The sequence below is a fragment of the Heteronotia binoei genome, chromosome 2 (assembly GCF_032191835.1).
Source record: "Heteronotia binoei isolate CCM8104 ecotype False Entrance Well chromosome 2, APGP_CSIRO_Hbin_v1, whole genome shotgun sequence".
Lineage (NCBI taxonomy): Eukaryota > Metazoa > Chordata > Lepidosauria > Squamata > Gekkonidae > Heteronotia > Heteronotia binoei.
The window spans coordinates 184,807,692-184,832,119 of record NC_083224.1 but is presented as its reverse complement, the minus strand read 5'-3'; the positions used below and the strand labels follow the sequence as shown (position 1 = coordinate 184,832,119).

General features: G+C 48.7%; 1 protein-coding gene across 2 annotated transcripts in view; it reads right to left on the bottom strand.

The window, feature by feature from the left end:
• Positions 1–24,428, bottom strand: part of REEP6 (receptor accessory protein 6) — a 518,143-nt gene that overhangs the window by 481,426 nt on the left and 12,289 nt on the right. Inside the window, exons 2-5 of one of the 2 annotated variants that reach the window (XM_060232658.1) lie at positions 23,914–24,007; positions 21,981–22,119; positions 20,335–20,503; positions 13,516–13,543 (exon numbers count right to left, since the gene is read on the bottom strand). In XM_060232658.1, the coding sequence (XP_060088641.1) occupies positions 13,521–13,543; positions 20,335–20,503; positions 21,981–22,119; positions 23,914–24,007 (425 nt within the window). In that variant the 3' untranslated portion in view covers positions 13,516–13,520. Of the gene's footprint in view, positions 1–13,430; positions 13,544–20,334; positions 20,504–21,980; positions 22,120–23,913; positions 24,008–24,428 lie in introns of those variants that run through there. The other variant, XM_060232659.1, reaches the window with a different exon arrangement.

Below are 24,428 nucleotides of genomic sequence, written 5' to 3'. Positions count from 1 at the left end.
ACTCTTCGTGGCACTTGCAAATGACTACCACTGCAATGTTTCACAAGCTAGAAATGCATTTTTAAGTTTACTTGAAGGCTCATCTAGGTGGGTTTCGCTTGTCAAGGGGCAGCTTGGCTCTTCTGTGGTTGGACGCCATCCTGAATGGCTGCCTTCATTCCACAGTGTTAACTGGAAAACAAACAAAGCAACTGACCTACGTACGTAGGAGGCCCCATCAGGAAGTAGTAGGGGAGAAGTTTTGCTACAGGAATGTCTTCTCCTAGTGGGTTGTGTCCTCGAGGAGCTGCAGGAACTCCATCCCATTCACAAAACCATCTTCCGTCTCGGAGCGAAGAAGATTGTTCCATTAACCAAGGCTGTGATGGAAAAGGCAAAAGGCTCTGACAAAATAGAATGAGGAGTCCATCTCCCATCTCAGCGTTTAAAGCGGCTAGTCTTCATGGAAAGCAGTTAGGATGCCAGCACTTTGGAAGAACATATGGGGTTACTAGGAAGGGGACAATCCCACTGGCACCAGTCCTCATAAAACCTTCCAAAAAAATCCAGACAACCTACAGGATTGCAGGTTTTTACTGACTAAAGGTGGCACCAAACAGACCTCATTCTGAATTTTCATTTATATTTCCATGTCCCTTTTGATCCTGTTTTGTGCGTCACCCACTTTCCCTCCCCCCCCCCGGGTTAATGTTCCTTTCAGAGTTTTGTCTCCCATTGGTCGTTCTGAGTGTGATTTTTATACTGCAGTTTACCAAACAGATTTGATGATGAAAAAAGTTTAGTTTCTTGGACAATGTCTCGATTTTCCCTTGCACCCCAAAGTGCTGTGAAACAACAATCCTGATTTTCCCTGATGCACACAAAGTACTTAAGAGTCAAAAATGGGAGGAACAACCCAGCCAAAAAGAAACACTTTAATTTCAGTGGGCATCATAGTCGACTGACCCATTAACTTACCGAGAGCCAGGGCTTTTTTAGTAGTAGGAACTCCTTTGCATATTAGGTCACATCCCTTGATGTAGCCAATCCTCCTGGAGCTTACAGTAGGCCCTGTAAGCTCTTGGAGGATTGGCTACATCTGACCCCCAGGGGAGGGTGGAGTTTCATATGGATGTGACATCATTCTTGGGTGACACTCCAGGGATTTCCCCTCATCTCTATGCTAAAGGCCAAAGAAATGGAAGAAATTCCTAGAGCGTCACTGTCATCCAGTGTTCCCACTACGCTGAGATAGTGTGAGCTAGCTCTAAGGTTTTTTTGCCTCTGACTTACACATTTTTGTCTTAGCTCAGGAAGGACGGCCCCAGAGCAAACTAATTTATGCAGTAGCTCACAACTTTAATGCCAATAGCTCACAAAGATAGAATTTTTGCTCAAATAATTCTACAGTTTAGAGGGAGCATTGCTGTCCACATCTTCTTCCCCCTCCCATATATATTACCATTCCTCAAATTATCAAGGATGAGGACAGAGGGTCAGGGGTGGAGGACTGCCAGGTGTCAACAGGGACGGTGGGGAGGGACGGTGGCTCAGTGGTAGAGCATCTGCTTGGGAAGCAGAAGGTCCCAGGTTCAATCCCCGGCATCTCCAAAAAAGGGTCCAGGCAAATAGGCGTGAAAAACCTCAGCTTGAGACCCTGGAGAGCCGCTGCCAGTCTGAGAAGACAATACTGACTTTGATGGACCAAAGGTCTGATTCAGTATAAGGCAGCTTCATATGTTCATATATGTTCAACAGGCAAATGGAAGGATGAGCGTGGCCACTGCCAGCTGGAAGGCGGGACTGATCGGTAGTCCCAAGCTGCCCTTCTTAACTAGAAGCCTTCTCTAACTCATCCATGGAGGTGAGGCTGCTGAACTGTGCTGCAAAAGGAAGGAAAACGGGCACTCGGTTATGGCATTCTATTGCTGCACATGCTCCAAGGTTGTGTATTGCCATTTTGGTGTAGTGGTTAAGTGTGCGGACTTTTATCTGGGAGAACCGGGTTTGATTCCCCACGCCTCCACTTGCAGCTGCTGGAATGGCCTTGGGGGCAGCCATAGCTATTGCATGAGTTGACCTTGAAAGGGCAGCTTCTGGGGAGAGCTCTCTCAGCCCCACTTACCTCACAGGGTGTCTATTGTGGGGAAAGAAGGTAAAGGAAATTGTAGGCTGCTCTGGAACTCTGGCTTCTGGGAGAGCTCTCTCAGCCCCACCAGCCTCATAGGGTGTCTGTTGTGGGGGAGGAAAGTAAAGGAGATCATAGGCTGCTGTGAGATTCTGTCCTTGAAAGGGCAGCTTCTGGGAGGGCTCTCTCAGCCCCACCTGCCTCACAGGTTGTGGGGGAGGAAGATAAAGGAGATTGTGAGCTGCTCTGAGACCCTGAGATTCAGAGAGGAGGGCGGGATATAAATCCATCATCATCATCATCATCATCATCATCATCATCATCATCATCATCATCATCATCATCATCATCATCATCATCATCATCATCATCATCATCATCATCATCATCATCATCTTCTTCTTCTTCTTCTTCTTCTTCTTCTTCTTCTTCTTCTTCTTCTTCTTCTTCTTCTTCTTCTTCTTCTTCTTCTTCTTCTTCTTCTTCTTCTTCTTCTTCTTCTTCTTCTTCTTCTTCTTCTTCTTCTTCTTCTTCTTCTTCTTCTTCTTCTTCTTCATCATCATCATCATCATCATCATCATCATCATCATCATCATCATCATCATCTGTGACAAGGCTCCTGTGGTAGGATATTGATTTTGTATGTAAAAAGTCCTGGGCATAGATTCAAATACCTCAGGTAGTATGTTCCTGGTAGGATGGCTTAGGATTGCCAGGTCTGACTCAAGAAATATCTGGGGACTTTGGGAGTGGAGTCAGGAGACATTGGGAGTGGAGCCAGAAGCAAAGTTGGGACAAGCATAATTGAACTCCAAAGGGATCACATTTAAAAGAACTGCACATTTAAAAGGACTACACAACTTTTAAATGCCTTCCCGCCACTGGAAATAATGAAGGATGGGACATCTTCTTTTGGGGCTCATAGAATTGGATCCCCTTGTCTAATCTTTTTGAAACTTGGAAGGTGTTTTGAGGAGGGGCACTGGATACTATCCTGGAAATTTGGTGCCTCTATCTCAAAAACTAGCCCCCCCCGAGCCCCCAATACCCATGGATCAATTCTCCATTATACCTTATGGGAATCAGTCTCCATAGGGCGGGGGTGTCAAACTCATATATGAGGGCCAGATCTAATATAAATGAGACATTGTTGGGCCAGGCTGGGCTGTGTAGCTTTTTAAGATGAGGAAGCAGAGATACAAACTTTTTAAAGAACACAGACAAACGTGACTAAAGATTTCTTTTAAACTTAAAACTTGGTTAAAACAGTAGCACATTGGTCTTAAAGGTGCTTTCTTTGTATTTCTCCTGTGCAATCCAGGGAACTGGGCAAAGGAAGCTCTGGCTCGTTCCCTAGGGGACCAGGAGAGGGAGGAGCCTCAACCAATTGAGAAAATCAAGGTTTTGCCCTGTAACTCTTGTGCGATTGAGCAAGTCTTGCAAAGCAAGCTGAGATGCAGAAGGAAGCAAGAGAGAGGGAGAAGGAAGCAGACAAGAGCCAATTGCTCGGGGGCTGGATAGGAGCTCTCTGGAGGCCTGATTAGGCCTCCAGACCGCACGTTTAACACCATTGCCATAGGGTATAATGGTGTGCCCAGCAGACATGATAGAGGTTTACAAGATTATGCATGGGATGCAGAAAGTAGAGAAAGAAGTACTTTTCTCCCTTTCTCACAATACAAGAACTCGTGGGCATTCAATGAAATTGCTGAGCAGTCAAGTTAAAACGGATAAAAGGAAGTACCTTTTCACCCAAAGGGTGATTAACATGTGGAATTCACTGCCACAGGAGGTGGTGGCGGCTACAAGCATAGCCAGCTTTAAGAGGGGATTGGATAAAAATATGGAGCAGAGGTCCATCAGTGGCTATTAGCCACAGTGTGTGTATATATGTGTGTGTGTTTGTATGTATGTATGTATGTGTGTATATATATATATACACACACACATACATATATTGGCCACTGTGTGATACAGAGTTTTGGACTGGATGGGCCATTGGCCTGATCCAACATGGCTTCTCTTATGTTCATTTCCCCACCCCACTTTCTGATAACCCTGAAGGGGGAGAGGGCCTCCAAATCAGGAGATCCCCTGCCCTCACCTGGGGATGGCAGTCCTAGGTCAGCGGTGTGCGGACCATCAATGTATTAGAGATCAAGAGTTTTCTCAGGACCTCGGAAAGGCATAGGCTCTCAGGGTTCAGTTAATCCTGATTTTTTGCTCTTTGCTTAGGGGGGCTGTTAGGAGCCGCTTGCAGAACAGACCGGCCTTCCTTGCAAGAGTCTTGAGCATCAGTGATCCCCTCGCAAGGGGGGTGGGGTGGGAAATGACAACAGTCCCCGCTACTGTCTGATATCCTGCCTCCGGTTTCAGTCCCCATTGCCTTTTGTTCCTTTCTGTCTCTCTCTCCCTCTCTCTGGCCCAGCTGGGATCCTGCACTTCGTCTCCTGCCTCTCCAGGTGCCCGTCAGACCCGATTCCTTATTGCACGCATGGCTTCCCCCTTGGACAAAAGGCTCCAGCGAAAGCCCCTTTCTCCCAGGCCCCCGCCTGCCCTGGGAGACCATGTCACATCCTCCAGAAAGACAGGGCCACTCTGCCTGCCCAGTTGGGCTCTTGTTAGCGGGAATCTGTTCTCCCATCAATGAGGGGGCAGTAGTTTTGAGAAGGACGGGGACTAACCCTTTCTCCATAACCACTTACAAGTCAGATCAGAAATAAGATAATGCTTGTCAGGGCTTTTTTTTTTTTTAACAGGAATGCAGCTCTGGCTGGCTTGACATCAGGGTGTGGCTAATATGCAAATAAGTTCCTGCTGGGCTTTCTCTACAAAAAAGTCCTGTGTGAAACAATGGTGACATCAAGGCCTGATATGCAAATGAGTTCCTGCTGGGCTTTCCTACAAAAAGTAGTCCTGCCAATGATACTCTCAGAATTAGATTTTGTGCTCAAGATAGGGTTGCCAATCTCCAGGGCTTTTTTTTATTTTTTGAGCAGGAATGCACAGGGATGCAGTTCTGACTGGTTTGGTGTCAGGGGGTGTGGCCTAATATGCAAACGAGTCCCTGCTGGGCCTTCTCTGCAAAAAAGCCCTGTGTGAAACGATGATGTCAGGGGTGTGGTGTGATATGCAAATGACTTCCTGCTGGGCTTTTTCTACAAAAAAACCCTTCCAATCTCCAGTTGGGGGCAGGGGATCCCCTGGTTTAGAGGTCCTCCCCCCACTTCAGGATTATCAGAAAGCGGCGGTGGAGGGGAGGAAATGTCTGCCAGTTTGGTGTAGCGGTTAAGTGTGCGGACTCTTATCTGGGAGAACCGGGTTTGATTCTCCACTCCTCCACTTACAGCTGCTGGAATGGCCTTGGGTCAGCCATAGCACTGGCAGAGGTTGTCCTTGAAAGGGCAGCTGCTGTGAGAGCCCTCTCAGCCCCACCCACCTCACAGGGTGTCTGTTGTGGGGGGAGAAGATATAGGAGATTGTCAGTCGCTCTAAGAGATTGATTCTGAGAGAAGGACGGCGTATAAATCTGCAGTCTTCTTTTTCTTCTTCTGGGTTCTCCATTATTCCCTATGGAGACCAATTCCATAATGGAGAATTGATCTGTGGGTATCTAGGGCTCTGGGGGGAGCAGTTTTCTGAGGTAGAGGCACCAGATTTTCAGCATAGCATCCAGTGCCTCTACTCAAAACACCTTCCAAGTTTCAAAAATATTGGGCCATCCAGACAGGGCTGGCCTTACTAGGTAAACTCGGTGATTGCGTAGGGCGCCAGCCTTCTGTGGGCACAACATTGGGTTCCCCCATGTGACTCGGTGATGTTATCAGTGCAGGGGTGGGGGTGCTAGAAGTTAACCTTACCTAGGGTGCCAGACCGCCTAGGATTGGCCTTGAATCCAGATCAGGGCAATGTAGATAGCAGCCTTAATGTATAAGGGTCCGGGAGGGGAGGGGGAGGAAAAGACCTGGTGTAATGGTTAGATTAGAACAAGGATGGCCAAATTTGCTTAACATAAAGCCTCATAAATGTCAAATGTTTGAGAACCACAAGACATGAACATCATTTGAGAGAAGGAAGGAAGAAAGGAAGGAAGGTGGAGGATGGAAAAGTGGAAAGAAAGCAGCTTTAAATGCATTCTCCAAGCTGCTGGATGGCTTGGCTTGAAGAAGTGATTTAAAGAGACAGATGCCTTCTCCAAGATGGCTGACAGGATAGTGAGGGCTTTGAGAGCCACACAACATGTGTGGAAGAGCCACATGTAACTCCTGAGCCACAGTCTGGCCACCCCTGGATTATAATATTGGACTAGGACCTGGGAGACCACGGTTCACATTCGGACTCTGCCACACAAGCTTGCTGGATGCTCTTGCGCCATTTGGACTCTGTCTAAATCACCTGACAGGGTTGCTCTCCCGAGGATTACACTGGAGGAAGGGAGAACAAAGTTGCCAATTGATTTCGGTTCCCACTGAGGAGAAAAAGCAGGGTATGAATCCCTAAATAAAAATACACAAAGAGGCCAGCAGCAGAAATCTACTCCTCAACCCCAAAACAGCCATGCCACAATATTGCTTTGGATTTTTTTCTATTTTTTTTCACGTGTTCAAAGCACTGCACATAATTCCAACCAAGGGTGGAATTCTAGCAGGAGCAACTTTGCATATTAGGCCACACACCCCTGATGTAGCCAATCCTCCAAGGGCTTGCAAGTCTCTTTTTTGTGATCTCCAAGAGGATTGGCTACATCAGGGGTTTGTGGCCTAATATGCAAAGGAGCTCCTGCTAGGATTCCACCCGATTGCAACACCTGAGAGGAAGGTCAGCTCAGATCCTTATCCACTTACTCCAAACTGAGACAGATAGAGTGCCCAAGGCAATTTTGTGAGTTTGTGGCGGAGGAAGGATTTGAACCCGAACCCAAAGTCTCTGAGCCATTCCTTTCAAATAATACACAAATGGATTTCCCCTCTATCCTGGAGCAATTCTGTGCGCTCCTCCCCTCCAGAGTTCCAGTTTAACTGGGGGAATTTCAGAAGTCATTTCCCAAACTGAAACATATGTTAACTCTTATTTCAGCTGGACGACACCTGCCTTTCTCTCCCCCCCCCCCAGTAGGTAACACAGCAAGATCAATTTTACAGATGCAACAGTCTGCTCTTGCACCTTGGGGAAGCACTGTTCAAACAGAATCATGATACTGTGACAGAAATGATTCCTTCAAGATCACTGCTATATAGGTTTCATCAGTGTGCACATGAACTTGATAATGTGACAGTGGGGTGGTTGGGTGGATGGATGGGGTGGAATTGAAGATATAACGAGCACTATACTCAGCTGGGAGATTAACAGAAGAAGGGGTGGATCTTAATAGGACCCAATTTTCAGCAGAAGATGGTGCATCATCTTCAAAATTATATACTTTTGTAACAAGGACGGTTTCAGAAACATTCACAGTCAAGAAGGTTGTTAGTTTCACTTGAGAAATTGGGGGGGGAGGCAAGGGAGGGGGTCCCCGGCAGGGCTCCCTCTAAGCTGAGTTAGCATGAGCTAGCTCACAGATTTTTAGCTTCCAGCTCACATATTTTTGTCTTAGCTCAGGAAAAATGGCCCCAGAACACACTAATTGATGCAGTAGCTAGCAACTTTAATGCCAGTAGCTCACAAAGTAGAATTTTTTGCTCACAAGACTCTGCAGCTTAGAGGGAACATTAGTCCCTGGCTAGAGTTTCACCTAAATTGCCTGAATCAGAATTTTGGACAGATGCCTCCATGGATAAAATTCCGGTCCACACAGTGGGTCCAAATGGGGCCCCAAAACTCTCTTCTCTTCCATTTTATACCCACAGCAATCCTGAGTGGTCGGCTATGCAAAGAGAGTGAGATGGAGAGGGGGGGAATCACCTTATTACTTTCTTGGGAGAGCGGGGGATTTGAACTCAGGTCTCTCCTTATTACCCCTGCACGGCTGTCATTTGGTGGCGGAGGGAAGCACAGGAGACCATCTGCTATTGGACACCTGCAGAAAAGTGCAATAGCACCAAGGGAAGGAACCCTAAATGCTCTCAAGCTCTTTCTTTTCACATGGGGAAGAAGGTCAAAGGAAGGAACTCTGCCTATGCTCAGAAGCATGTTGAGGAATTTACATAAACAAAGCTGCAATCCTGTGAGGGGAGGGGGGCTAAAAAAACAAAACCTCATCTCTTTGCTCCATCTAACTCCCAAGCCAGCAACGCCCCTTCTATCATCGCTGTGCAGAAACCTGAGGCCCTGATCGCATTAATTTGTCTGCCTGTCCCCTGCCCCTCCCACGTCAATCAGCTTGTCTCCCCCACTGGGTGGTTCAAGCCGGCCCCATAAACCACCCTGCTGGGTCACCGGAGCAATTAAATGGACGATCACTTCTCCCCGCCGGCCCCCACGCCGGTCAGGCTGGTCTCCAAATTATCACTCCCTGCGGGGTAGGCGCTCAGGGGAAAAGGGACTCACTGCAGCGGCACTAATAGGGCTTGATGGCTGTCAGCCCACGGGGTCAGGCAGGGCCGCGCTTTCTTTGGTGCTGGGCACGGAGGCCCTGGGTGCAGCTGGCGCCGAAGTTGGGAGCCTGGCGAGAAGCCTCCTGGGGGCCGCCACTTCCACAGCTGGTCGGCGCCCCCCCCCGTCCCCTTTTAATGGGGCATTAATCAGGTCAAGTGACCAGACTCAGCCGCTCGGAAAGATGTCCACCCGTGACATGCGGCCAGCCCCCTGACAGGAACAAGGGAAGTGGCTTTAGACCCAGGCGAGCTATAAGTAGAGGAAGAAGAGAAGAGATACCCTGCCCTCCGCTAGCCAAAGGAGTCTTAGAATGGCTTACGAAATCTCCCTTCCTCTACCCACAACAGACACCCTGTGGGGTAAGCGGGACTGAGAGAGCTCTCCCAGAACTGCTCTTGAGCAGAAGAGCCTTGAGAGAACTTGTGGCTGACCCAAGGTCACATCAGCAGGTGTTATGTGGAGGAATGGGGAATCAAACTGGGTTTTCCCAGATAAGAGTCCATGCACTTAACCACTACACCAAACTGGTCTACTCTGATTGGCAATGGCTCTCCAGGGTCTCAGGTGAAGATCTTTCCCATAGGCTACTACCTGATTTGCTCAACGGGAAATGCCGGGGATTGAACCTGAGACTTTCTGCATGCAAAGCAGACGCTATACTACTGAGCCATGGCCTCATCCAGGGCCAGACCAACCACTAGACAAACTAGGTGACTGCCTAGGGCGCTGGCCTTCTGGGGGCAAATTGGGTGCCCTCCCCAAGTGACTCAGTGATGCTATCAGTGCAGGGAGGGGGGCACCAGAAGCTAGCCTTGCCTAGGGTGTCTAGGTCCCGCCCTGGCCTCAACCCATAAAAACTTGACCTAAGATAGGGATCTCCTCTGTAGCCTACAGGGAAGGGTATACACTGGTGGTCCAACTGGAGGCCTTCTGATTCTATCACCAGTTGAAGAACCACAAGTACTTGCCTGGGGCACTGTGTTCTGCGATTCCCTTCTGTTTTATCGTCATAATCCTGTGACATAAGCTTGGCTGAGAAAGAATGATCACTCAGAGTCACACGATGAACCTCAGAGCCAAGAGGAGGATCTGAATATTGGTCTGGCCAATCCAAGTCCAGCCACCGATGTCACTTCCTTCTCTCCCTCTGAGGGCCTGGAAGGAGACCTTCCTGCTAAAGCCAGACTCCCCCCCCCCCCCTTCCTTGGTGCTGCTTGTTCTCTAAGGCGTGCAGAAGCTGAGTGGTGGCCACAAATACAATTCAGATTGTAATTACCCGAAATGGCAGGTAGGTCATACCTGCAGTCCAAAAAAACAAACACGCCTCAGGATGCAGAGTACCCATCTGGCCAGCCTCGTGCCAGAACCATGCTGAACGGCACGTGCAAATGACATGTGCAGTGACATGACAGGTGCGAAAATCAGACTTAAGCATTCTTATCCAAGGTTTGACCTAAATATTGCTCAGGGGTCGAATGTCAGCTTGGCACAAAGGTCCCGAGATCAGACTCCTCAGGTTAAAAAGATCTCTCATGCCGGGAAAGGTCTCTCACTCTCTCTTTGCTTGAGATCCTGAACAGACGCTGCCAGCCGGAATGGGAGGGAGCAGAGGTCTCACTTGATGCAAGGCAACTCCATTTATATATACATATATATATATATGGCTCCTGATAAGGTTATGGGGAGAAAGACTGAGTTTCTAGGGCTTCTGGGGGAAGTGGGGGGCCGCCCTGAAAACATAGATCAGGGTGGCCAAACTGTAGCTCAGGAGCCATATGTGGCTCTTCTGCACATATTGTGTGGCTTTTGAAGCCCTCACCACCCTATTGTGTACAGTTTTTTATCTACAACTTGGGGGAAGTTTGGAATTAGCTTGGAGAAGGCATTTCTCGCTTTAAATTGCTTCTCCAAGCCAAGCCGGCCACTGGCTTGGAGAATGTATTTAAAACTGCTTTCTTTCCCCCTTCCCTCCCATCTATTTTCCTTCTTTCCAGCTCTTAAACATCTGATGTTCATATCTTGTGGCTCTCAAACATCTGACATTCATTCCACGTGGCTCCTACGTTAAGCATGTTTGGCCACTCCTGACCTAGATGGACTTCCGGTTGGGTCCAGCAACGACCTTGTGTTCAAAAAGGCACACACAACTTCTGCAATGTTCATATATATGTGCATGAAAAAGCACGATGCCCAGTAGCTCCTTCCCCTGGGCAGCCCCCACAGCCTTTCGCCTTTCCTTTTCTCATCTCTTTTCCATTTCTTCTTCCAGCATTCACCTTCATCTCCCTCTCCTCCCTCTCTTCTCTCCCCCTCCATCTTTCCCCATTGTTTACACCTTTTTAATCTCCCTCCCATCCAAGACATGGAAGACCCAATAATGTTTAGCGTTACCTAGCAACCCTCAAATGGTCACTCGTGTTCCATAAGATTTTGGTGGACATTTTTTCAGTTGCAGAAAATGCTTCTATCTGTATGTGGCCTCACTGTGCACATGGGGGGGGGGGTGCATGTGCACCTGAAAGTCATGGCAACCTCTGGTGACCATCCTCTACTGGAGGCTATTCAGAGAGGTGGCTGAGTAAAGCCCGCCTCTGCCATCCTGACCGCTGGTATTCCAAGGGGGTCTCCCATCCAAGTACTTGCCAGTGTCAACCATGGTTAGCTTTGGAGATCTGATGAGGTTGGGCTTGCCAGGACTATCCAGCTCAGAGCCATTACGTACAGTTTTTTATCTACAACTTGGAGGAAGTTTGGAATTAGATATACGATGGCAAAGGTACTCTCCCCACAAAGGAGGCTGTTGTGTCTTTGCTCAGTTCACTGCTGTATTACCTATTTCTTACCTGCCTTCTCTAGAGCAGCTGAATTCTGTACAGGTTGCTTCTGGCTCAACACCCCACTCCCACCCTGAGGAAGCATTTCTGCCTGCTCTGCCTCTCTCGGCTGCCAGAGCAGCTCAGCCAATAGGAGCCAATGCCCCCTTCGCGTTGGCTGTCACCCTGGCAACCAGCTGAGCCAATCACAGGCACCATCCCACCGCCACCCACCATTGGTCTCTTCACACCTTAAAACCCAATGACACCTATCTTGAGAGAATCTTTAACCATGGCATTTAGTTTATTACACAGACCTGATTTAACAAAATGAAGAGCAGCAACACCATAAGCCAACTTGTCTGCTCCACACCCACACCTGCTCTCACTCACACTTGCACTCTCACAGTCGCAGTCGATCACAAATCAGAAACTGAGAGAAGATACAAATCAGGGGAATTGCACAAGGCCGAAAGCCAACAACCTTCTGGCCTCTTCCCCAAATTCACATTTTGTATGCTTGCCAGCAAGTATCTTGCAATGGAGGTTTCTTGCACCCCTCTCTGGATCCTCTCCCCACCCTTCCTCTGCTTGAGAAAACTTCAGAGGGAGGAACAACCAGGTCATAACTTAAAACCTTCCGGAGTCTGGCAGGCCTGTAAAGGAAGCCCTGGAGGCCAGCCAGAGCCAAGAAACGCATTAAAGCAGACAGGTTGCCTGCGCTGAAATACCCCTTCAAAGCCTCCGTATTCCCAAACCGTACAGTAAGGAGGTGAACTAGTGCCAGTTTTCCCATTACCTTTTATAAAGGCACTTGGACGAAGCCTGCAAATGGCACCCGAACACATTACGAAAATGGCACCTGCAGGACTCCACTGGGTAAACAAAAATTCGGATCGATCGCTCTACCTGGGCCAGGATCCTGAGAACAGTTGAAACCCACCGAACTCCAAATAATCCATGCGCACAACTATAATCACGGGTGGGGTGCTTAGAGCTATGCCTCTCACAACCATGCTGGTGTGTGCTGTCTACTCATGTTCCATCTCTGTGTGGTTTGCAATCTCCTTTTCAAGACCAATGTGTCACTGTGGCTACAAAATCTGCATTTTGGGGAAGGCCTAAATATATTTTGTGTGCCTTTCTCCTTACAAGTGCTTTCAGAAACTGAATCAGCTGCATGCATTTGGCGGTGGGGGGAGGAAATCATCCAAAAATGGAGAGGAGGTAGTGTCGATATTGCCATTTGTTCCATTTCGTTATTGTCTCCGATTGGTGCCGTTCCTCCCCATCTGGCCCCAAATCATGCAAAACACTTGTAAAGACCAACAGAAGAATTTAGCCAGCTGGTCCAGGTTAGGGGATGGAGGCAAAGTTAGGAGCAATTCTCTCTCTCTCATTTCAAATACAAAGCAGTTGCTTAGCAGACCCGGGAAGAAGTCATACGCCTTTTTTTCTCTTCTAAGCGGGGATATCGTAAGGTCGCAGTAGAAGAAGTTCTCGCCCTCGCATCTCGAATGGCCACAGCAGTTAAGGAGGGAAAGTGGGAGATGTTTGGGGTTTCTCCCTGCCCTCCTTCCAGCCAATCATTCTTTGGGTTTTTTTAAAGACAGGAAAATAAGTTTTGATAAATGGAGGGGCTAAATGGTTTCTGCTGCAAATTCCTCGGAGACCCTAAAAGCAGTGGCGGCCCCTGCTGGAGTTTGGGGGAAATACACAAAGTCCTTTTGGGTATCAGTGAGCAAACAAGCAAACTCTTTTTTGGGGAGAAGGGGGAGGTGGAAATACCAGGGCTAGTTTTTAAAAGCCAAACAGGCGCTTTCCCAAATAAGTTGCATCGCCAACACATGAGGCAGGGCTGGGGAAGGGGCAGGAGAGGAGACCTAAGAGATGGGTGTGTGTAGGGGGTGGTGGAAGATGCATTCATTCACTGATGTACAAGTAGCCTCTTTCTGTAGCCTGCGGTGAGAAAAATCTAGAACTCCAAGTCTTTTATTTGGGGTGGTTTGTTCTCTCTCTTTTTTTAAAAAAAGTCATCAGTTGGGGAGCTCCTCATTTTCAAAGGCTCATTTCGTGGATTCTTGGATTGCTGCAGGGAAGAGGAAAAAAGTCAGAATTAGGATACCTGTAAATGAAAAGAGCCCCATGGCGCAGAGTGGTAAAGTTGCGGTACTGCAGTCTGAACTCTCTGCTCACGACCAGAGTTTGATCCCAGTGGAAGCTGGTTTCAGGTAGCTGGCTCAGGTTGACTCAGCCTTCCATCCTTCTGAGGTTGGTAAAATGAGTACCCAGCTTGCTGGGGGGGGGGAAGTGTAGATGACTGGGGAAGGCAATAGCAAACCACCCCGTAAAAAAAATCTGCCGTGAAACATTGTGAAAGCAACGTCACCCCAGAGTTGGAAACGACTGGTGCTTGCACAGGGGACTACCTTTACCTTTTTAAATGAGAAGATGGATTGGAACCATACAGAACCTTCTGCCGGGCCATCCTGCAAACCAGCAAGATCAACAATTGCTCTTACGTGGGTCTTCTCTGTTGGGCACCCCTTACGGAAGTGGGGGGTATAGCAGAAGTCAGAAATGCTCCTATTCTCCTGGCATTTCAAATAGTATGCAAAACTGAATTATTCAAGAGGGCGTTCTTATAAAGGTAACAGGGCTTCATGATAACAGATTGGTTCAGGACCATGCTCTAATAAAGGGACTATGAACCGTACTGCTGTGTACAGTACATACTGTCCACTGCTGTAAGTAAGCTTATAAGAACGTAAGAGAAGCCATGTTGGATCAGGCCAATGGCCCTGTGTCACACAGTGGCCAAAAAAACCAGGTGCCATCAAGAGGTCCATCAGTGGGGCCAGAGCACTAGAACCCCTCCCACTGTGCCCCCCCCAAGCACCAAGAATACAGAGCATCACTGCCCCAGACAGAGAGTTCTATCAATAACCTATGGCTAATAGCCACTGATGGACCTCTGCTTCATGTTTATCCAATTCCCTCTTGAAGCCGTCTATGCATGTAGCTGCCACCACTTCCTGTGGCAGTGAATTCCATGTGTTAAACACCCTTTGGGTAAAGAAGTACTGTCTTTTATCCATTCTAACCCGACTGCTCAGCAATTTCATTGAGTGTCCACGAGTTCTTGTATTGTAAGATAGCTCCTACCACATAATTTTTGGCATCATTCATGTTAATTTTTCTGTTTATGCTTTGTTTCAGCTTGCTGCCACCCAAGTCTGATTGCCCCATTTACTGGATCTCCCCATCCCGCTGATTGTACTGAATAGACACTGTGTAACCTGGCCTAACTTTCAGTGACAAATAGAAAAAAGTTAAGAGTCCAGTGGCACCAGCTTTGTTCTACTGCTTCAGACCAACATGGCTGCTCACTTGGATCTTTCAGTGAGAAAGGCAGATTATAAGTATTGTAAACTAGGAATAAGACCCGTTGTGGGAATAAATATAACAGACTGTAGAAAGAGGCCGGGGCACTCACCCAGAGTTATTTCCAGCCCTCCTGGTTCCCCAGGAGGAAATGGCTGGTTTGGAGGCTGGAATATATGGCATTGTACCTGTCTGAAGTCCCACCCCTCCTCAAACCCCACCCTCTCTGGACTCCACCCCTCAAATATCCAGGAATTCCCCAACCTTGAGTTGGCACCCCTATCGCCTTCCCAGCCAACCATCAAGCTGCCTTTATCTGCCCCTCTGACTTTTCATCTCCTTCTGCCTCCCTGCAGCCTTTACCTAGGAAAAGTACAGTTTTTCTCCACAGTGGGGACCAAAGCCGCTTACATCATTCTCCTCTCCCCCTTTTGATCTGCACAAAAATCCTGTGATGTAGGTTAGGCTGAAAGTCTGTGACTGGTCCAAAATCACACAGCTTCCACAGCAAGAACCTGTATCTGGCAGATGTTGCTGTGAAACTGCAATGGCTGTCATAGGGGAGCTGCTGCTGAACAGTAGCAAGCAGCCAGGCCTAGTTAAGTCATGCCAGTCAGGTGGCATCAAGTCACCCAGTGGGTGCTGCCAGACCTAGGGGTAGGAAACCTCTAGATCAGGGATGTCGAACTCGTTTGTTATGAGGGCTGGATCTGACATAAATGAGACCTGGTTGGGCCAGGCCTTGTCGGGTTGGGCTGGGCCATGTTGGGCCAGGCTATGTGTGTACCTATTTAAGATTAGGTAGCAGAGATATAAACTTTATGAAGGACACAGATAAACACAATTTTTAAAAAACTTAAAACATGCTTAAAACGTTAGTACTCATTGGTCTTAAAGGTACTTTCTTTGTATTTCTCCCATGGAATCCAGGGAACTGGGCAAAGGAAGTTCTGGCTCTTTCCTTCCTTCCCCAGGGGACAAGGGAGGAAGGAGCCTCAGCCAGTAGAAGGGAGAGAGGCTTGGCTCAGTAGCTCTGCTGTGCGATTGAGAGAGCCTGGAAAAACAAGCTCTACCTTCCCCTGATTCCTCCCCAAGGCAGAAGCTTCAACCAATGGAGAAAATGGAGGTTTTACTCTGTAGCTCCTGCATGATTGAGCAAGCCTAGCAAAGCAAGCTGTTATGCAGAAGGAAGCAAGAGATAGGGAAAAGGAAGCAGATGATAGCCAGTTGCTCGGGGGCCTGATAGGAGCCCTCTGGGGGCCTGATTTAGCCCCTGGGCTGCATGTTTGACACCCCTGCTCTAGATGGAGGCTGAAGATCTCCTGGTATCACAACTTAACTCCAGACAACAGATATCTCTCCCCTTGGAGAAAATAACTGCTTTGGAGGGTGGACTCTATGGCATTATATTCAGCTGTGTCATCTCAGCCAAGAAATACATCCTTTTTTTTGCTTTTCAAAATATGGTAACCCTGATTTACAGACACTTTTTCTTGCCCTTTAGCTATGGCTCAGTGGCACAGTAGCTATGGCTCTGAAGGACACAATGTCAGCCATGCTGAATGTCACAATGTTTCAGTCTAACCAAGTCAGAACACGTGAAACTGCCTCATACCAAATTAGAACCCCCTGCCTAATGAGTCTGTCCAGGGTCTTTCACATCACCTGCTACCTGATCTTTGCAACTGGAGATGCCAGGGATTGGACTAGGGATCTTCTGCATGCTGAGCAGATCCTTTACCTCTGAACTACAGCCCCGTCTCCCCTGATGTGTGAAATTTGTCTAATCTCCTTTGGTGGAGTGCACAGACTCTTACCTGAGAGAACCAGGTTTGATTCCCCACTCCTCCATTTGCAGCTGCTAGAATGGCCTTGGGTCACCCATAGCTCTTGCAAGAGTTGTCCTTGAAAGGACAGCTGCTGTAACAGCTCTCTCAGCCCCACCCACCTCACAGGGTGTCTATTGTTGGGGAAGAAGGTAAAGGAGGTTGTAGGCCGCTCTGAGACTCTGTCTTTGAAAGGGCAGCTTCTGGGAGAGCTCTCTCAGCCCCTTACCTCACAGGGTGTTTATTGTGGGGCGGGGGGGGGGGAGATAAAAGAGATTGTGACTGCTCTGAGATTCAGAGTGAAGGGTGGGATATAAATCCAATATCATCATCATCTTCTTCTAAAGTCAAACTAAACCAGTGGCTATTGCTGTATCCTGTTGGAAGGGAATTCCACAAGCCAAATCACTCACTGAGGTTTTTTTTTTAAAAGACTTCCTTAAAAGATACTTCCATTCTGGCCGTCTCCAGTAAAAAAAAGTCCTCTGGTACCAGAACCTCAAGAGCACTTACCGGTTGGGGTAGGCAACCTGGGCAAGATTGACCAGTGGTCCGACCTGGGGTAAGGCCATCTCATAAATGTGTTTAATCATATATTTTTGCAAGGCCAAAGTCTTGGGAACTGAGTGCACGCTTTGCATGGAGAAGGTTCAGCTCCTGGGATCTACAACGAAAGGACCCCGGGGGAAGAGGGGTAGCCTAGAACCCCCAAGAGCCCCCTCCTCTGATTGGCAGCCAAGCGGAGTCAGAGAGTCCAGAGGTTCAAACCTGCAGAAAGCAGCTTCGGAGACTTGACCTTCTGCAGCCACACAGAGACTAAAAATAGACCCTGTGTCTCTTCCCCCCCCCCTCCCAGATATCAAAGCCTACGTGTTCCATTGGCAGGAAAGCACCAACGCCTCCCTAATCCACTCTGTACACTTTGGTTAAGCCAGAGCTGAGCTGAAGCGTGGGTTTCCATAGGGGGTGGGGCAAGGTGTCAAACACTGCAAGAACAGAAAGGGAGTCACGAGATCTGAGTTGATACCCATTCCGATACACTCCTGATAGCGTCGGATGTCACATCGATTACAGCTACTTGGTGGGAGGAGAGTGGCGAGAGAGGAGAACTGCACACAAAGACAGCATCGCACACATGATCCTGGTAAGCCACACAACAACCTTGTAAGGCAGGCCAATGATATCGATAACTCAAAAATAGAAAGTCATTTCAAGGCGCTTGCCATAGATTACCACTCTTTGCGACAGCCTTGAAAGACAGGCGGGAAAACTTTCACGGCTGGAAAATAGTGGGCGGTCAGCAAGGCAATGGGATCTAAAAAGCAGGATTTAAAAGGTGTGAAAAGACTAATTGGGAATTACATTTAGAAAAGAAGCGAGACTGTGACTACCTCTGACTCCTGGAGCTTGAGTGTCAGCCAGAGACTGCAGAACTGAAGAGAAGAAGGAAAAGAGAAAGAGAAGACACAGAAGCATTATATAAAGCACCAAAGAAAGATGCTGACACTGAACATGGTAGGCAGGTGACACTGCTTTTTTTTTTTAATGCTTCTAGTCCTCATAAAAAAAAAATCTCGAAAACAAAAGGAACAGCATCCAGCAGATGCTCTGATCTAGGGATGAAAGGATTTCGCCATTATTCTTTCCCTCTGGCGTTCAAAATTTCTACCTGCTGCAATCTGCTTCCTCTGAATCATGATTTAACTCTAAAAACCACAAAGCTATGGCATGCACAGTTAGACATGGCGGTCTGGATCTGCACTACGTTTTCCATCAACAGAACGGAACTTTCCTACCGGGCCCCGCCCCTGCCCACCGCAGCCCACTGTTCAGCTTGAAAGGCCACCCCTGGCAGAGAGGGAACCATGAGAAACAACACGTATATGTGTGTGTGTGTGTCTGCGTAAGGGTCTGCAGTGGGAAGTGGTCCATTTTGTCTGGATCCAACCCAACTTCTGCTACAATCAGGGGGTTTCTTTTTGAGAAGGAACACAGTCCCAGGGAGTGTGGCCTAATGTGCAAATGAGCTCCTGCTGGGCTTTTCCTACAAAAAAAGCCCTGGCTACAATTGATGTGCGTCTCTCCCCAACCCATTAGCAATATACACAAACAAACACATTACTAAACACAACTAAAATTTAAACCCCGTTGCAGTGCAGTTGTACGCAGGATCCTGTGCGCTTGACTGTTCACCAATCCGCACACGTATCCCCACGCAATAATTCAAGTACCTCACCTTGGCACAAGCATGTACGTGACCACAACAAGATTCCTTTTTTAGTGAGAAACATTACCATATGCATGTTGGGGGTGGGGGGAGAGGTGCAAGTGATCCGAGATCTTTGGCAGGCTATTGCACACGCCCAGCAATCAGCACAAATGTCAAAAACTGAAACTGGAATGATGGAGCCCCCACCCCCTTCATCCCACTTCACAGGCCAAGAAACTTGGAATTCCAGAACCCAGGGAGAAATCTGGAAGCATTCCAAGAAAGAGGGGCCCATTCTATTCTCACGTCACAGCGAGGATTTCCCAAAGTGCTTGCTTCACCCACTGCAGTGAGACAACCTGGTTTCTGGACGGCCCCTCTGCTCTGACAGTCGGTGACAGGGTGCAGACAGGGATTTTACATGCAGAACAGATTCCAGCTGCCTAAATAGGGGCACTATCTGATAGGTGGGTTTCTAGACACCTAAATGGCGTTCGTCAACCCATCAGGGATTGGTGTGGTCAGGAACCTGTCGAGGCCACTGCTGCTGGATGCCCTGTGCTTCAGTTTCTTTGGTGACACTTAGGGGTTACCAGGCAGCGCCTAGCAACTGGTGAGAGAGTAGTTGCAGCCAGTAGGGTTGCCAGACCCCTCCCCACACTGGCGTTGGACTGTGGACAGTGGAGGAGAGTTACTGTCCCAAACATGATGCACCTTCATCACCCAGATGTAGGCATGTCAGCGATGCTGGGGGAGGGGGGGGGGGCGGCGGAACTTCATGGTAGAATTACCTTCAAACCATAGAGTTTAGCCTCCAAAATCAGAGCGTCATCCCCAACGTGCCTACACCACCTTGAGGTGATGTAGGCACAGTGTGCTTCTTCCCTCCCCTCTCCCGGAGAGTCCCCACTGGCTTGTCATTCAGACCTGACAACCATAGAGGGCAGCACGCCAGGAGAAAAGCTCCAAAAGAAAAATAAGGCCTCATCTACCTACAGGAAGTAAGAGTTAAGAACTTCCTGTAGGGAGGAGGCGGCCTTATTTTTCTTTTTAAGGGCTAGGGCAGGGGTGGCCAAACTTGCTTAATGTAAGAGCCGCACAGGAAAAGCATCTGATGTTTGCGAGCAACAAGACATGAACATCAAATGTTTGAGAGAAGGAGGGAAGGGAGGAGGGAGGCAGAGATGGAAAGAAAGCAATTTTAAATGCATTCTCCAAGTTGCCAGCTGACTTGGCTTAGAGGAGTGATTTAAAGAGACAAATGCCTTCTCCAAGCCAGCTGATGAGGGGGTGAGGGCTTTGTGAGCCACACAATGTGTGTGAAAGAGCCACATGTGGCTCCTGACCCATAATTTGTCCACCCCTGGGCTAAGGAATCTCTCACCCCCACTGCAAAGCATCCTGGGCAGCACACATTGAGGACCCCCTGCCACTGCATAACCTCTCCTCTCGATGGCCTACCTTCCCTGGAAGCTACAGAGGCCGCGTTGAGGGCTCTGCCGCTGAGGTCACTCAGGACGCTGTCCACGGTCTGGTGGTGCTTCAGGAACCACGGGCGGATGAAGCTGTGGTAGAGAACCTGGGAGCCATTCCACGTAATGGGAGCCATGCACCAGAGCAGGAAGAGACACTTGGGAGAGAATTAGGGAGAAGGGGCAGGGAGAGAAGGGAGATTGCCAGAAGGACAGGGATCAGCCACGGCCCTGGGACTCCATCAACAGGCCTTCCCACAGCCATTCAACAAGCACCCTTCCTCCAAAAGGGTCAGGAAGCGCTTTTCTCTAGGCCAATTTGGCCAGGGATCCTGGAGGTTGGGGGTTTTTTTGGGGAGAGGGGCATCTTCTGGGTAACTGGGGTCATCGGGGGAAGGAATTCGTGAATTTCCTGCATTATGCAGGGGGTTGGACTAGATGACCCTGGAGATCCCTTCCAACTCTATGATTCAAAACTCCCTTTGTCAACCACAGTTGAATAGAGCTGGAGATCTAAGTTCTTTTACCTTATATCAGGGGTGGCCAACGGTAGCTCTCCAGATGTTTTTGCCTGCAACTCCCATCAGCCCCAGCCATTGGCCATGCTGGCTGGAGCTGATGGGAGTTGTAGGCAAAAAACACCTGGAGAGCTACTGTTGGCCACACCTGCCTTATATAGAAGAAGAAGATGAAGAAGATATTGGATTTATATCCCGCCCTCCACTCCGAAGAGTCTCAGAGCGGCTCACAATCTCCTTTACCTTCCTTCCCCACAACAGACACCCTGTGAGGTGAGTGGAGCTGAGAGGGCTCTCACTGCAGCTGCCCTTTCAAGGACAACCTCTGCCAGAGCTATGGCTGACCCAAGGTCATTCCAGCAGGTGCAAGTGGAGGAGTGGGGAATCAAACCCGGTTCTCCCAGATAAGAGTCCGCACACTTAACCACTACACCAAACTGGCTCTCCTATATATATACCTTGGCATCCCTTACAACACCCCTCCCACTTTCTGACTAGATAAAAGGGCTTAGATCTCTGCTTCTGTTTGGATGATGATGAAGATGATGATGGCGGCTTTTCTGAACCAGGAACGCAGTCCCGGTTGGCTTGGCATCGGGGTGTGGCCTAACATGCGAATAAGTTCCTGCTGGGCTTTTTTTATATATACAGAAAGCCAGAACAACAACAACAAAAACAACAAAAATAAATTATCATGTGGCACTGTGTATAGAATAGCCAGGAGATCCTAAAATTGTCTGGCAACCAGAATATCTCGCATTATGCACCACTAGGTGGTGAGCTAGACTTGTTTTTAAGGCAAGGGATGTTTCAGAGGTGGTTTGCCATTGCCTACCTCTGCGTCACGCCCCTGGCATCCTTTGGAGGTCACTCTTTCAAATACTAGCCAAGGCTGACCCTACTTAGCTTCTGAGATCTGATGAGATCGGACTAGCCTGGGTTATCCAGGACAGGGCTTCTTTTTTACTGTTTCTGATGAAGGGAGTTCTGAGTCGTAAACGTTTACACCCTGAAACTCTTGTTGGTTTCTAAGGTATTACTGGTCACCTTTCAATAAACCCCATTTCCTGTTTGGCTTGTCCCACCCTGCCCTGCAGCCTCCTGACCCTCCGCTTACCTTGCCAGCGTAGTAGAACGGGAACCAGCACAAGAAAGTGTCGGAAAAGAATTCGGCCACGCTGAAGAGGCCATAGACCACCCAGTAGGTCAGCCACATTGTGTCGTCATCCTTGGAGGAACTCTCGATGGCTTTGATGCTGAATTGGGAATCGGGAGATGAAGGCGGGCCGAGGAGATTCAAACCCTGCCCCCCCCCGGCCCCCCAATCTCAGCAATGCTTTTGATTTTGCAAAGACCTGCCCACAACTGAGACCGTGCCAAGAGGCGAGGAGATCGCTTTCCCTCCCTGCCTAAGCTACTCCCTGTTGTGAGGATAAAATGGAGAAGCAGAGGGCCATAAAGACCACCCCTGATGTTCTACGGAAGAAAGGACAGGATTAAAACACCAACAGAATAAATAGATGGCTGTCCTTGAATCCTGGATCTTCTCATTCGGCTTTCCATTATGGCCGACTATCCCATAGGAAACACCCCCCACCCCTCCAACATAACCTTGGGCATTGTGGCCAATACTCCCTCTAAGCTGTGGAGTCCTGTGAGAAAAAAAATCTACTTTGTGAGCTACTGGCATTAAAGTTGTGAGCTCCTGCATAAATTAGTTTGCTCTGGGGTCATTTTTCCTGAGCTAAGACAAAAATGTGCGAGCCGGAGGGTAAAAAACTGTTAGCTGGCTCACACTAACTCAGCTCAAAGGGAACACTGGCGCTAACCCCCACCTGCTTTTTCTGGCATAAAAAAGCCACACATGTATGGGCATTGCTTAGTCAAGGTTGCCAACCAACCAGGAAACCAAGCATCCACACAGTGTCTGGCTGGTGCCTTTCATTTCCAAGCAGGCTGACACAGTACCAAGAACAAGTCTGGCTTCCCCTTTCCCACTTTTTTTTAAAAGCTAAATTTAGTAGGTTAAAAGAGGAATTCTGCTCTTCCCCTCCAATAAACCCCAAAAGTCTCCATTCCAGTAACTTAAAAAATGTCACTAAGGTAGCTCATACAGAGAAAGTGACTAGTCACCAGTGGGGCAAGGACACAAGAAGCCCTCCCACTGTTGCCCCCCCCCAAGAACCAAGAATACAGAGCATCACTGCCCCAGACATAAGAACATAAGAGAAGCCATGTTGGATCAGGCCAGTGGCCCATCCAGTCCAACACTCTGTGTTACACAATGGCCAAAACCCCAGGTGCCATCAGGAGGTCCACCAGTGGTGCCAGGACACTAGAAGCCCTCCCACTGTTGCCCCCCCCCCAAGAACCAAGAATACAGAGCATCACTGCCCCAGACATAAGAGAAGCCATGTTGGATCAGGCCAATGACTCTGTGTCACAGTGGCCAAAAAAACCAGGTGCCATCAGGAGGTCCACCAGTGGGGCCAGGACACTAGAAGCCCTCCCACTGTTGCCCCCCCCACAGCACCAAGAATACAGAGCATCACTGCCCCAGACATAAGAGAAGCCATGTTGGATCAGGCCAATGACTCTGTGTCACATGGCCAAAAAAACCAGGTGCCATCAGGAGGTCCACCAGTGGGGCCAGGACACTAGAAGCCGTCCCACTGTTGCCCCTCCCAAGCACCAAGAATACAGAGCATTCCTGCCCCAGACCTAAGAACAGCCTCAGAGTGGTGTGGCACGCTGCGATGGGGGGGGGGGGGTGGAGCACAGGTGCATTGCAGCACCAGGGAGGGAGGGAAGGCGAGTGGCAGCGAGGGAGAAGGCAGGCAGGCAAACTAGGTGGCTGTCGTGGGCACCCGGGGGGATTTTTCACCCCTCTCCTCCTGGCGCCCTAGGCAACTGCCTAGTTTGCCTAGTGGGCGAGCCGGCCCTGCCTCCGTCTTCTTCAAAGTTGCTTCTGAAGCACAATTCCCACACCAAAGAAGAAGAATGCAAGGCTGAGAAAAGACAAAATCCCAGTTCCTGAAACAGGTACTTACGAAGCATAAGCTGGATACACAAAGCCGATGAGATTGCAGAGGAGTGAAGCTCCGTATCCAAACATCAGGTAGAACCCCAGGAAAGCAATGGAGCCTGCAGAGATGGGAAGGGAGGAGGGTGATAAAGAAGGAGAGAGAATTCCTTTATCATTTACTGCATGTTGATTTAAACAGGGCTGGACAGGATGAGAAGCGTCTTTAAGGCCATGGTCCTCAAAATCTATGAAAGCAGAGCTTTCAGGTGGCCAACATAGGGTCACTCTTGCAAAAAACAAAAACAAAACATTTTCACACCAAAGACCGCTAACCTGAGCACCCACCCCAGAGTACTACCGTGCACTGCTCAAGTCTCGAATGCAACAAGCAGGCTGTTTTGATCTCTCTCCCAACCAATTGAAAGCCAACTTTCACCAAAGTGAAACGTTTCTCGAGTCTCTCTTGAAATATGTCTGCAGTTCAGACTACGCGGTTCGAATGGAATGGAATGCCAGGCTGCACACTTACAAACATTCACA